General features: G+C 48.2%; 2 protein-coding genes across 3 annotated transcripts in view; both read left to right on the top strand.

Moving 5' to 3' along the window:
- GPATCH3 (G-patch domain containing 3) overlaps positions 1-1,621 on the top strand; it is an 8,509-nt gene extending 6,888 nt beyond the window's left edge. The window contains exon 7 of the mRNA XM_017534815.2: positions 873-1,621. Coding sequence (XP_017390304.1) covers positions 873-1,062 — 190 coding nt within the window. The 3' untranslated portion in view covers positions 1,063-1,621. The remainder of the gene's footprint in view (positions 1-872) is intronic.
- A 149-nt stretch (positions 1,622-1,770) lies between these two features.
- GPN2 (GPN-loop GTPase 2) lies at positions 1,771-11,200 on the top strand. Of its 2 annotated transcripts, none has more exons than XM_017534818.2 (5): positions 1,771-2,432; positions 2,999-3,155; positions 4,931-5,091; positions 6,608-6,738; positions 10,823-11,200. In XM_017534818.2, exons 1-5 carry the CDS (start codon positions 2,022-2,024, stop codon positions 10,893-10,895), a joined length of 933 nt encoding a protein of 310 aa, XP_017390307.1. In that variant the 5' UTR covers positions 1,771-2,021; the 3' UTR covers positions 10,896-11,200. The 2 variants fall into 2 exon arrangements, with proteins under 2 accessions (XP_017390307.1, XP_017390306.1); XM_017534817.2 differs by having other exon boundaries at positions 1,786-2,432; positions 2,969-3,155.
- The last annotated feature ends 2,156 nt before the right edge of the window (positions 11,201-13,356 follow it).

Here is a 13,356-nt window from a genome sequence, read left to right as displayed (position 1 = left end):
GTGGTGCAATCTCGGCTCACTGCAACCTCCGCCTCCTGGGTTCAAGCAATTCTCCTGCCTCAGCCTCCTGATTAACTGGGATTATAGGTGCTGCCACCATGCCTGGCTTAATTTTTTTCTTTTTAGTAAAGACAAGGTTTCACCATGTTGGTCAGGCTGGTTTCGAACTCCCAACCTCAGGTGATCTACCCAACTCCGCCTCCCAAAGTGCTGCGATTACAGTCGTGAGCCACCATGCAGTCTTCTGTTCCTGCATAACAGTTATGCTATCCTTGCAGCTAATCCCCTTCTGGTACTCTTTAGACAAGAATTCCGCTCCTCTCTCAAGATTTACTTATGGTTATGTGCTCAGAAATGCTCAAATGGGTACAACCATCACCAAGGATGGGATGGGAGGGCAGAGGGGAAATAAAATATGAAGCATAAAAAAAAAAAAAAACACCTTAGACCTGGTTGGGTGCAGTGGCTCACGCTTGTAATCCCAACACTTTGGGAGGCTGAGGCAGGCAGATCAGCAGAGGTCGGGAGTTTGAGACCAGCCTGACCAACATGGAGAAACCCTGCTAAAACAAATTTTAAAAAAGAAAAAGACTTTAAGGCTTAACAAGATCATTCATACCTTTTGTTGGAGGAATTTGGACTTGATGGTTGCTAGGAAGTCTGTAGTGACAGAAAGAAAATTTTATCTTAGGCCCCGTCTTGCTGGCACTGACTGTCAATGGATAGATAAGAGAGCTGGAGAGCAAAGAACCAGATTTAAAACCTCTGTCTTTGGAAAAACCAGATATGTAGTAGCCATTTTCCCATCCTTTCCCAACCCCTTTACTGGAGTTTGAGAGCAGCCTTCTCATTGAGAGCCTGTTTTAATCCAGGTACCACGGAGAGAAGCTACAGCTATTTGGGCAACTGAAGAGGCCCCGTGGAAATGGCTTGAGACTCATCTCCACCATCTATGATGAGCCTCTGCCCCAGGACCAGAGAGAGTCACTGCTCCGCCGCCAGCCACCCACTAGCATGAAATTTCGGAGAGACATGGCCTTTGTGAGGGGTTCCAGTGCTTGAGACAGTTGTGCTTCAGACAGCCCCTCATTGCCTGATTGACGGGGTTGGGGGCTTTGTTGGTTGGAATCACTCATAGCTACGGGATCAGAACCCTCCGCCTCGGCCTTATCTACTACTGAAGCAGAAAGGAGTCTGGGAACAGCAGTCTTCGTGGCTGGTTCAGGGTGCTTTGCTCTGAGCCTGCCTGCCCGTTCTCTACCTCAGGGGCATTTTTACAAAAAGCTCCCTCCCCTCCCATCGGATAGGGGTAATGACCACTTGTCTTTGGTCTCTACCCTAGTCTCTGGGCTTGCCCTTTGCCTCCTGCAAACCTTGAAAACTGTGTTGAGTGAGGTTATCAGACAGCCTTCCTTGGGGACTCTGAAGGTGTCACCGCGAAGGCCAGAAAGAAGGGGAAAGGGACCTGCGCGAGGAGAGGATTTGTGGTGCTTGGAAGAGCCGGCCTTGGGCGGGCCCTACACTGTCTCTACCCTCACCGGGTGGAACTGCAGCAGAGAGTCCGCCGCGGGGTGGCCCGGGTGTGCGAGGTCATGGAAGAATAAAGACGTTTACTACTGGATCTCCCTTTCTCTTCTAATTCGAGTCTCAAGGAAGGTTGGGGAAATGCCGAGAGAGATTTTCCCTCGCAGACCCAATACTCGACCTATTCCGCAACAGAGAAATGCGGTTGCGCGGCCACGCCCCTCGGCGTCGAGCCACGTCTCCACCGTGAGGGCGGGACTTCCTTTCCTTGTCCTGCTGTTTCCGACGCCGTCCGGAAATCGAGTTGGTCTAGTTAGTACCAGCCCGTTAGTTCCCCTGGCGCGACGCAGTCCCAGCTGTTCCGTCTCAGGCTAGTGAAGTTGGCCGCGAAGGAGGCATACGTCCTGGGTCTCTCGCCCTCAGTCTGGTCTCCTGCGCGGCTGCCCGCCCCGTTTTCGATCTGAGCTGACCTGCTCCGGACCGCTCGCGGGACGCCTATGGCAGGGGCCGCTCCGACCACGGCCTTTGGGCAAGCGGTGATCGGCCCTCCGGGCTCGGGAAAGACCACGTATTGCCTGGGCATGAGTGAGTTCCTGCGCGCGCTGGGCCGGCGCGTGGCCGTGGTGAACCTGGACCCGGCCAACGAGGGGCTGCCATACGAGTGCGCCGTGGACGTGGGCGAGCTGGTGGGGCTGGGCGACGTGATGGACGCGCTGCGGCTGGGGCCCAACGGCGGCCTGCTCTACTGCATGGAGTACCTGGAAGCCAACCTAGACTGGCTGCGTGCCAAGCTCGACCCCCTCCGCGGCCACTACTTCCTCTTCGACTGCCCAGGCCAGGTGGAGCTATGCACGCATCACGGCGCCCTGCGCAGCATCTTCTCCCAAATGGCTCAGTGGGATCTCAGGGTGCGTCTCAGGCCGGGGAGGGCCATTTTGCAGATGGAGGAACTGGGACAGGGAGGAAAGATGCCATGCCTCCATGTCACACAGGGAGGGAGGGGCTGAGTTGCTTTGGAGTAAAACAGGCTTGAGTCCAAAATCTGGCTCTACTACTGACTCGCTGTGTGGTCTGGGTAAGTCTGTTCATCACTCTGAACCTCAGTTTACTCACGTGTAAAATGGATGTGTTAGCAGCCAACTTGGCGATTTTTGAAGTATGGAAGGGGTTAATGTAGATAGTGGCATGGAGATTGTTTTAAGTTTGTGAGCAAAAGTAAATGAAAGAGTGGAATCAGATACCGTGGGATTTAAACATCTTGCCCACTGGGAGGCTTAGTGCAAGACATCTTGTTTAAAAAAAAAAATGCTTCCTATTTTCTGGGAGAAGGAAACCAGGGTGGTTATTAGGATGAAACAGAGGCAGGAGGAGACTAATAGAAAAAGCTTAGACTTTTCCTCAAGCTCTCAGTTTGATGAGGAACTGCTGATCCCTGCTTCTCCAGGCCACTCTCACCCTGTCTCTTCCCTCCCAGCTGACTGCTGTCCACCTCGTGGATTCTCACTACTGCACAGACCCTGCCAAGTTCATTTCAGTACTGTGTACCTCCCTAGCCACCATGCTGCACGTGGAGCTGCCCCATGTCAATCTCCTTTCCAAGATGGACCTCATTGAGCATTATGGGAAGCTGGGTAAGAGCTCCTGTTCCAGGCAAAGAGCAGGGCAGCAGCTGGGCTAGAAAGAAGCAGACATGTCAGCTGAAAGTAGCTGCCTCTGGTGCCTTGCATGATGTGGTGATTGTAACCACAGGCAGGTTCAGACTCTTGCCCATTTATTTTGTGTTACTCTGTGCTAGATACTGTTGTAGATTTTGTAGAAGAGAGAGCTACAGATGGTGTTAGGTGTTACAAAGGAACTAAAGTGATTTGACAGTGACTAATTGGGAGTGAGGTGAGTGAGCTTTGGAGTAAAACAGGCATGAGTTTAAATTCTGGCCCTGCCACTGAATTACCATGTGATCTGATTAAATCAGTGCATCTGTTTGGACCTGAGTTTCTCACTACTGCTCTGAGGCAGTGGCATCTGAGCTGAGACTGGAATGGTGAGAAGGAGCCGGCCAAGGGAGGACTGTTCTATGCAGAGGCACCAGTAGGGGTAAAGGCCTTGTCTTAGTTAGTTTGTGCTGCTGTCACAAAAATACCATAGACCAGATGGCCTAACCAATAAATATTTATTTCTCACAGTTCTGGAGGCTGGTAAGTCCAAGATCAAGGCACAAGCAGGTCTGGTGTCTGGTGAGAGCCTGCTTCCTGGCTCCTAGACAGCCGCCTTCTGTCCTCACAGAAGGAGGCTATATTCTCACCTGGCAGAGAGACAGAGAAGGGATGGGAGGCCAGGGACAAAATAGGGAAGACTGAGGTAGAAGCAGGATGGTACGAGGCAGGAGAATTGACTAGAGTCCAAGTGGCCAGCATTTTTTTCTTGACAAATTAGTACTCTCCTGAACTGGGGACATCATTCTCTAAATAGCATCTTTAGCCACAAAGGAACCTAGAGAAGACAGATAAAATGACCAGCAGATGAGCAGCGGGTAGGTTGTTGGGAGAGGGTGGTGTCAGGACCTTGTCCAGGGAGGCCAGCTAGCTTCTAGTCTGGACGTAGAGTGATCCAGAGTCAGCTCACTTGAGGATAGACCTGCCAAGGAGCCCAGATACTTAAGTTTTCTGGACAGAAACGGCCACTAGAGGGAGTTCCACCTTACTTCTTTTAGTGGGAAAAGATTTATAAAACTGAATCAGAGACCTCAGCATCATGTAGTCCTTATTTTTATTTATTTCTTTTTTTAATCTTTAATTTTTATTCCTTTATTTTTTATATTTTATTTTATTTTGTTTTATTTTAGTTTTGAGATGGTGTCTTATACTGTCGCCTGGGCTGGAGTGCAGTGGCGTGATCTTGGCTCACTGCAACCTCCGCCTCTCAGGCTCAAGCGATTCTCCTGCCTCAGCCTCCTAAGTAGCTGGGATTACAGGCTCCCACCTCCATGCCTGGCTAATTTTTATATTTTTAGTAGAGATAGGGTTTCACCATGTTGGCCAGGCTGGTCTTGAACTCCTGACCTCAGGTGATCCACCTGCCTTGGACTCTCAAAATGCTGGGATTACAGGCGTGAGCCACTGCGCCCAGCCTATTTTGTAAGTGTTGATCAAGCACTTCTCTGTACTAGACACTGGGTTTATAGCATTTAATCTTCACAACAGTCCTATGAAGTGGGTACCTGCCTGTATAGCTATAAAATAGCAAAGCCAGCAGGTAAAACCAAATGCCTTTTTTCTTAGTAACTTCATTTTACTCTGTCAACAAATATTTGAGTGCATGAAGACAAAGGAAAAGAAGAAAAATGAACCTCGTCTTCAGGTCTTGATCCTGATACTAGTTGTTCCTGAACACTGGTTTCTCTCTTTAGCCTTCAACCTGGACTACTACACAGAGGTTCTGGATCTCTCCTACCTTCTTGACCACCTGGCTTCTGACCCTTTCTTCTGTCACTACCGCCAGCTCAATGAGAAGCTAGTGCAGCTCATCGAAGACTATAGCCTGGTCTCCTTTATCCCTCTGAACATCCAGGTACTGGAGGCTGAGACAGGAATCTGACAGTGCCTGGGATTCACCAAGCCAAGGGCACAGGAAGCTCTGAGGGCTTAAACAGGGGTCTTTGCCCTGAGTCAGACTGTCACCAAGTAGCCTTAGTTTTAGGACCAGGGGCTGCTATAGGGGCAGAATTCCAGTAAAGAGAATGGACAAACTTTTGCCCTGTCTATTCTGTGTTGCTGGATCCTCTCTTCACATGTTCCCTCCTCAGTGTGAAAATCGGTGAGTTTAGAAAGTCATCAGCAAGAAACTTGACCAGGACCAGCGACAAGTCTCTTAAGCCCATTCAACTGGGCAGCTGCCTGTTGACTTTGCAAAATGGCACCCAACTGCTGTGCCTCTCACCTTCACCCCCACTGCAGCAATAACCTGGGAGATCCAGGTGCATGTTAGATTCGTTTCTGCAGTGGGCAGACTTGAGCTAACTTGTCTCTTCCCTTTCTAATGCCACACTTTTCTGATATGAGGAGGTGAACTCTATAATATGAGTCATAACAGTTACCTATTTATGGCTTTCTGTGCTGGGCACTGTGCTAAGGACTACACATACATAATTTTGCTCTGTCCTTTTCACCATGTTATATATAGACTGTTCTTATCACTGTATGTGGATGAGGAAAAGATTTGTGTGTGTGTGTGTGACAGAGTCTCACTCTGGTCACCCAGGCTGGAGTGCAGTGGTGCCATCTTGGCTCACTGCAAACTTCACCTCCCAGGTTCAAGCGATTCTCCTGCCTTAGCCTCCCAAGTAGCTGGGATTACAGGCATCTGCCATAATGCCCAGCTAATTTTTTGGATTTTTTTGAGATGGAGTCTTGCTCTGTCACCCAGGCTGGAGTGCAGTGTTGCGATCTCAGCTGACTACAACCTCCGCCTCCTGAGTTCAAGTGATTCTCCTGCCTCAGCCTCCCAAGTAGCTGGGACTACAGGCACGTGCCACCACATCCGGCTAATTTTTGTATTTTTAGTAGAGATGGGGTTTCACCATGTTGACCAGGCTGGTCTTGAAATCCTGACCTCAAGTGATCCACCCGCCTTGGTCTCCCAAAGTGCTGGAATTACAGGCGCGAGCCACCCACACGCAGCCCAGTTATAGATTTAAAGCATACATATTTATTGAATGTCTACTTAAGAGAAGTATTGTGCCAGGCACGGGGAATACTACAACATTCCCTGGCCCTAAGGGGTGCTTAGTCAGGTAGAGGAGCCAGGTGAGTTAATAGGCATTTATTACATGGTAGGGATACCCTGTGCCATAGGCATAAACCCAGGGGACTATGGGTGTGCATAGAGGGGCTTATGTGTTCTAATCTGAGTGAGTGGTGGTCAGGAAAAATGGGGTTTATCCAGCCTCTAGGAACATGTAGAACTGCTCCAGGCCAAGGAAGCTACATGTACAGAGGCAAGATGGAGGAAGGTATATTTAGAGATTGCAAGCAGTTTTACACACTTCTGTTTCACTCACAGAACTGTTTCTCTCCTTCCTGCTCAGGACAAGGAGAGCATCCAGCGAGTCCTGCAGGCTGTGGATAAAGCCAATGGATACTGTTTTGGAGCCCAAGAGCAGCGAAGCCTGGAGGCCATGATGTCTGCTGCAATGGGAACTGACTTCCATTTCTCTTCGTATCCTTGCAACCTTCCTGGCCATAGCAGAGAGAGTGAGACATGGGGCTCAGGAATGGCCACAGGAGGTGCAGTCATCATCCCTGTTGGTGACTGATTTCTTTTTTTTCCTTTTTTTTTTGAGAGGGAGTTTCGCTCTTGTCCCCCAGGCCGGAGTGCAATGGTACAATCTCAGCTCACTGCAACCTCTGCCTCCCGGGTTCAAGCAATTCTCCTGCCTCGGCCTCTTGAGTAGCTGGGATTACAGGCATGTGCCATCATGCCCAGCTAATTTTTGTATTTTTAGTAGAGACAAGGTTTCACTATGTTGGCCAGGCTGGTCTCAAACTCCTGACCTCAGGTGACCCACCCGCCTCTGCCTCCCAAAGTGCTGGGATTACAGGTGTTAGCCACCACACCTGCCTGTGGATGACTGATTTCATTTGATCAATTGGGCTTCCTGATGACTGTCTTTCATGTGCAAAGGTGGTCCCTTGCCTTCAGAGTTGGTTGTACTGAGGACAAGGGAGGATATTGATCAATAGGAGCAACAAATACAGAGGCCCAGATATGAAAGGTGATTGGTCATTTGAGAGAGATGAAGGAGGTCCAGTTGCCTGGTATGTTGCATGTGAACAGGAAAGGAAGTTGCAGGGGTGCAAGCAGGGCTGCCGAGGGAGGGTCCTGAGTCCCCTACTAAGGAATATGGACTTCAGTCCATTAGTGGGCATTGGAAGCCAGTATTCAGCCAGTATTGTTGAACATGATGTGACATGATCAGATGCACGTTTTAGAAAAGCTCTTGCACTTGTGGAAAATGCATTGAAGTGATGTGACTGAGAGCAGAAGAGTTTTACAGTTTTGCTAGGGAAGCGTTGAAAGATTTGTAGTGAGAATAGATGAGTGTGGATTGGAAAAATACTAAGGAGATAGACTATAAGAGTCAGTGACTAAATGGGATAGATGGAGCTGGAGCAGAATTTAGCTTCCCAGGTCTCTGGCTTAGACAGTGGGCAGGTGGATTGTACTAATCACTGAGGCAGAAAAGGAGAAAGAAGCAGGTTTGTCACATGGATGAAAAGAACGGGAGCTGGCAGATGTGCTGTGTTCAGGGGTCCATGGGACATCCAGAGCTGTCCAAGAAGCAGCTAGACTTTGGAGCTGGGTTAGTGAGGCTGGAGCCATGGTCATGGGTAGGTGTCCATCAGGTCACAGAGGCTACGAGTAAAGCAGGATAGGAAAGTCCAGGCCCTCTAGGCTAATGCTGTCACAGATTCAGCATTTACACAGGATGCTGGAGACAAGAGGGACACAGAGTCTTTGGTGTAGAGGAAAATAATTCCAGCCAACACTTACTGATCTATGTCAAGTCATATGTAGGAAACAAAGCTCACGGGGAAGGGGTTGGAGGAACGAGTTATAAACGATGACAGAGTGTGCAGTCCCTGATGAAGGCGCTAAGGAGCTGCCTCACACCTGCAGTTAATGTGGGCCAACTGGACTGCATGCAATCAGCAAAAGAGGGGAGGAACAATTTTTTTTTTTTTTTTGAGACAAGTCTCGTTCTTGTCGCCAAGGATGGAGTGCAGTGGTGCAATCTCAGCTCACTGCAACCTCTACCTCCCAGGTTCAAGCAATTCTCCTGCCTCAGCCTCCTGAGTAGCTAGGATTATAGGCACCCACCACCACACCCGGCTAATTTTTTGTATTTTTAGTAGAGACAGGGTTTCCCCATGTTGTCCAGGTTGGTCTCCAACTCTTGATCTCAGGTGATGTGCCTGTCTCGTTCTCCCAAAGTGCTGGGATTACAGGCATGAGCCACCACGCCCAGCCTGCAGTTTTTATATTTATTTTCTAGAGGCAGGGTTTTGCTTCTTTGCCCAGGCTGGAGTGCAGTGATGCAATCATAGCTTAATGCAACCTTGAACTCCTGGGCTCGTTATCCTCCCACCTCAGCCTCCCAAAGTGCTGGGATTACAGACGTGAGCCATCATGCCCAGCTGGGAGGGGCAATTTATATTTAGTGGCAAAATCTTGGCTCCTTGCAATCTCCACCTCTCGGGTTCAAGAGATTCTCCTGCCTCAGCCTCCCAAGTAGCTGGGACTATAGGCACATACCACTGTGCCCAGCTAATTGTATTTTTAGTAGAGACAGGGTTTCACCATGTTGACCAAGATGGTTTTGATCTCCTGACTTCATGACCCTCCCGCCTTGGCCTCCCAAAATGCTGGGATTACAGGCCTCAGCCACCGTGCCCGGCCATTTAGTTTTTGAGACAGAGTCTCACTCTCTTGCCTAGGCTGGAGTGCAATGGCACAATCACAGCTCACTGCAGCCTCGACCGCCCTGGGCTCAAGTGATCCTCCCACCTCAGCCTCCTAAATAGCTAGGACTACAGACGTTTTCCACCACGGCCCGCTAATTTTTGTAGAGATGGGGTTTCACCATGCAGCCTAGGCTGGGAGGAGCAATTTAAATAGTGTTGTAATATTTTGTACACCATACAGATGGTTCCCAACTTACGATGGTTCAACTTTATGATGTTGTGAAAGCTATAGTCTTGAGTAGAAATCATACTTTGGGCACCTATTAACCATTCTTTCATTTTTAGTACAGTTTTGAATAAATTACATGAGATACTCCAATACTTATTATAAAATAGGCTTTGTCTTAGATGATTTTGCCCAACTGCAGGCTAATATAAATGTTCTAAGAATGTTTCAGATAGGTGAGACTAAGCTATGATGTGTGGTAGGTTAGGTGTATTAAATGCATTTTTGAATTAAGATATTTTTGATTTAGGATGAGTTTATCAAAATGTAAATCCATCGTAAGTCAAGGAGCATCTGTACGTTACTTTATATGTTTATGTAGTACATACACACACACACACACACACACACGATTCTATTCACAAAACCGTGCATGCTTCATTTAACAAACAATTTAAGGAATTTTCAAGCGTATTTTTAACCATATACATTTGTGCTGATTTTAGATTCTGCCCAACCCCCTAAAGGTTCAACTGCTCTCTGTAAGAGAGGAGGGACTGATACAAAGAAGGGAGTGGTCAGCTCTGCTGAAGGGTAGGTGGGTAAGAAAAGCTTCATGGAGGCCAGGCGCAGTGGCTCACGCCTGTAATCCCAGCACTTTGGAAGGCTCTGGCAGGTGGATCACGAGGTCAAGAGATTGAGACCATCCTGGCCAACATGGTGAAACCCCATCTCTACTAAAATACAAAAAAATTAGCTGGGTGTGGTGGTGTGCGCCTGTAGTCCCAGCTACTTAGGAGGCTGAGGCAGGGGAATCACTTGAACCCAGGCGCGGAGGATGCTGTGAACTGAGATTGTGCTGCTGCACTACAGCCTGGGCAACAGAGCAAGACTCTCTGTCTCAAAAAAAAGAAAAGCTTCATGGAAGCGTGGCACGCGAGTTGCATCATTTTAAAGTGAGGGTTAGCCAGTCTAATGAAGAAGGAAAGGGAATTCAGGTTAAAGAGAACTATACACAAAGGCATAGGGATTCAAAGTTGTCACAGGTTTCGAGAGTTGCAAATAAGATGGCATGGGCCAAGTGTAATGGCTTCATGCCTGTAATTCCAACACTTTGGGAGGCAAAGGTGGGTCCCAAAGGAGGATCACTCAAGGCCAAGCAACAGGGGCTCTGAAAGTGACAGGCCCAAGGTCCTTCTCCCGGGATGGGTTGGAAGAACTGTTCAAACCTGGTTTTGCTGGTATAGAATCTCAATTTCTGACTTTGGAGTCATTTAGAACAGCCATGGCTTCCTAACATAGCCAACCTAGCCATGGCCAACCCCCGTCTCCTCGTCAAACCCCAGACCCAGACATCGTCAAGATTTGAACACCCTGGGTCTAGATCCAGAGCATCTCCAGTCCTTTGATCCTCAGCAGTGTGTGGAAGAGGCGGATAGCAGAGCATTTGAGTCCGGATGTTTCTGGAGGCTTCTCATACCCAATCGCTATAATTATGTGGAAGAGAGGGATGGACATGGTTGGAGGGTAGGCATTAGTGGAGGTCAGATCCTGCCCACACCAGCTCCCCATCCTCTGCCTATGCTATCAGCCTTGACACACCCTTCCTCAGCACACTGGGCATCCAGGAGAAGTACCTGGCACCCTTGGACCAGTCAGTGGAGCAGGAAGCCATGCAGCTATAGCAACAAGGTGGACCCTGGAGAGCAGGATGCATAACCCAGCGCTGGGAAAGTGGAAGCTCCTGGCTGCAGAAAGTACAGGCTGCAGACCCAAGAGCAAGTCCTCCCAGCCAGAGCCGGCAGGTTGGCAAGGGGAAGCTCAGCTCTACAAAGGACTTCTGGCCAAAAGCCAGACATGGGACCAAGCAGATCACCCACCTTGCTGTCAGTGGTGTCCTTGAGCTCTGGGCCCTGCCACCAGAAAGTTGAACACTGGTCCAACTCAGGCTGTGGTGGAATGTGCTATAATACAAGACTCTTTTCTACTTTTTGTGACTTCCAAACTTTTCTTGAATCCTCCAGGCCCAGGGGTTTGGGGAAGAATGAGGGAATGTTACCTTCCCTTGGAATAATCAGTATTTCCCCAAAGCATAGGATTCATCATACTAGAGGATTCACATTCAGCCTTCAGTCATGTGTTTTTATTGATCTTCAGTTTTTGGTTTTGAGGTTGGTTTGTTTTTTAAAAGATGGGGTCTCGCTATATGGCCCAGGCCAGACTCAGTTTTATCAGAGTCTCAAGTTTCAGCTTTCACAGGCAACACTTCCCAGCTAGACCTTTATTAATGTTTTATATTCATTGTATTTGTTTTAGGGTTTTATTCTGTTTTTGGCAAGTGTTAACTAGTTTTCCATTTACAGTAGTGGCTAAAAGTTTACAAAAATGAAATACAAGGCTGGGTACGTTGACTCACGCATGTAAGCCCAACACTTTGGGAGGCCAAGGCAGGCAGATTATTTGAGGCCAGGAGTTCGAGACCAGCCTGACCAACGTGGCGAAACCCCATCTCTATAAAAAAAATATAAAAATTAGCTGGGTGCAGTACTACAGTACTAGCTACTCGGGAGGCTGAGACAGGAGAATCGCTTGAACCCGTTAGGCGGATCACCTGAAGTCAGGAGATCAAGACCAGCCTGGCCAACATAGTGAAAGTCCCACCTCTACTAAAAATGCAAAATTAGCTGGGCGTAGTGGTGCACGCCTAGAATCCCAGCTACTAGGGAAGCTGAGTCAGGAGAATTGCTTGAATCTGTGAGGTGGAAGTTGCAGGGAGCCAAATTGTGCCACTGTACTTCAGCCTGGGTGACAGAGCAAGACTCTGTCTCAAAAAAAATAAGTTCTGTAGAGAAAAATATTAATTATATAATTTGGCAGTTGCTATGGAAGTATGGCAGAAATTAAGAGGGCTTGAAGTTTTCTTTGCTCTTCTTGCAACTGGCTGGATTCTGTTTATATATTTTTCAACCAGTAGGTGGCGCCCCAGCCTTATTTTTTGCACTTGTCACTTGGTGGCAGAAGGAGCAGGACTGATGGCCTGGGGTAGACTGTTACACCAAGTCTCATTTGCATACATTTGAAGTTTTTTGTTTTTGAGACAGTCTCACTCTGTCATCCTATCCAGAGTGCAGTAGCACAGTTTTGGCTCACTGCAACCTCTGCCTCCAAGGTTCAAGCGATTCTCCTGCTTCAGCCTCCTGAGTAGCTGGGACTACAGGTGCATGCTACCACACCCATCTAATTTTTTGTACTTTTAGTAGAGATAGGGTTCCACCATGTTAGCCAGGATGGTGTCGATCTCCTGATGTCATGATCTGCCAGCCTCGGCTTTCCAAAGTGCTGGGATTACAGGCATAAGCCACTGTGGACTTTTTTTTTTTTTTTTTTTTTTTTTTTTTTTTNAGTCTCACTCTGTCGCCCAGGCTGGAGTGCAACGGCACAATCTTGGCTCACCACAACCTCTGCCTCCCAGTTCAAGCAATTCTTCTGCCTCAGCCTCCCAAGTAGCTGGGATTATAGGTGCCCGACACCACACCCAGCTAATTTTTCTATTTTTAGTAGAGACAGAGTTTCACCATGTTGGCCAGGATGGTCTCCATCTCTTGACCTCATGATCTGCCCACCTCAGCCTCCCAAAGTGCTGGGATTATAGGCATGAGCTACCACGTCCAGCCTGGACCTTTTAACACTTATGAAGTGGTTGGTTTTTTGGAGTGCTTCCACATACATAATCCTCATTAGAGATGGACAAGATGGGGAAAATTAATAAGCCATTACCCACGCTACAGTGAGAAAGCAGAAAGATGAGGAGTTTGAACTTTGCTCAGCCTGGCTCTCTCATAACCCATTTGCTAACTAAATTGTGAGTGTCCTTCCTTTGGTATACTTATTGGTGAAAAGTCACAGCCCTTGTCCCACAGGTTTTGCAACCAATCAGGAGAAAGAAACTAGGCACCTATAAAGTACTACTCAATCATAGTTCACTGGTGGTTTGGGCAGCTGGCAAATTCATTTTAGGGACATCTGTTCTGAAACAGCATTGAAATAGGACTGATTGACTGTGCTTTGCTTTCTGCTTTTGGCAGCCAGAGCCAAAGGCAGACGAATGAAGGACTATGAGGAGGCCACTGTGGCTGGAACAGTATG

This window comes from Cebus imitator, unplaced genomic scaffold (assembly GCF_001604975.1).
Source record: "Cebus imitator isolate Cc_AM_T3 unplaced genomic scaffold, Cebus_imitator-1.0 Scaffold87, whole genome shotgun sequence".
NCBI lineage: Eukaryota > Metazoa > Chordata > Mammalia > Primates > Cebidae > Cebus > Cebus imitator.
This window is presented reverse-complemented; position numbering and strand designations above follow the sequence as displayed.

Excerpts from the sequence above, each read along its gene's own strand:
- GPN2 (XM_017534817.2), top strand. The coding sequence starts at position 2,022 with ATGGCAGGGGCCGCTCCGACCACGGCCTTTGGGCAAGCGGTGATCGGC. Across the intron at positions 3,156-4,930 it reads TGAGCATTATGGGAAGCTGG|CCTTCAACCTGGACTACTAC; the intron begins GTAAGAGCTCCT and ends TTCTCTCTTTAG. Across the intron at positions 6,739-10,822 it reads ACTGACTTCCATTTCTCTTC|CACACTGGGCATCCAGGAGA; the intron begins GTATCCTTGCAA and ends ACCCTTCCTCAG.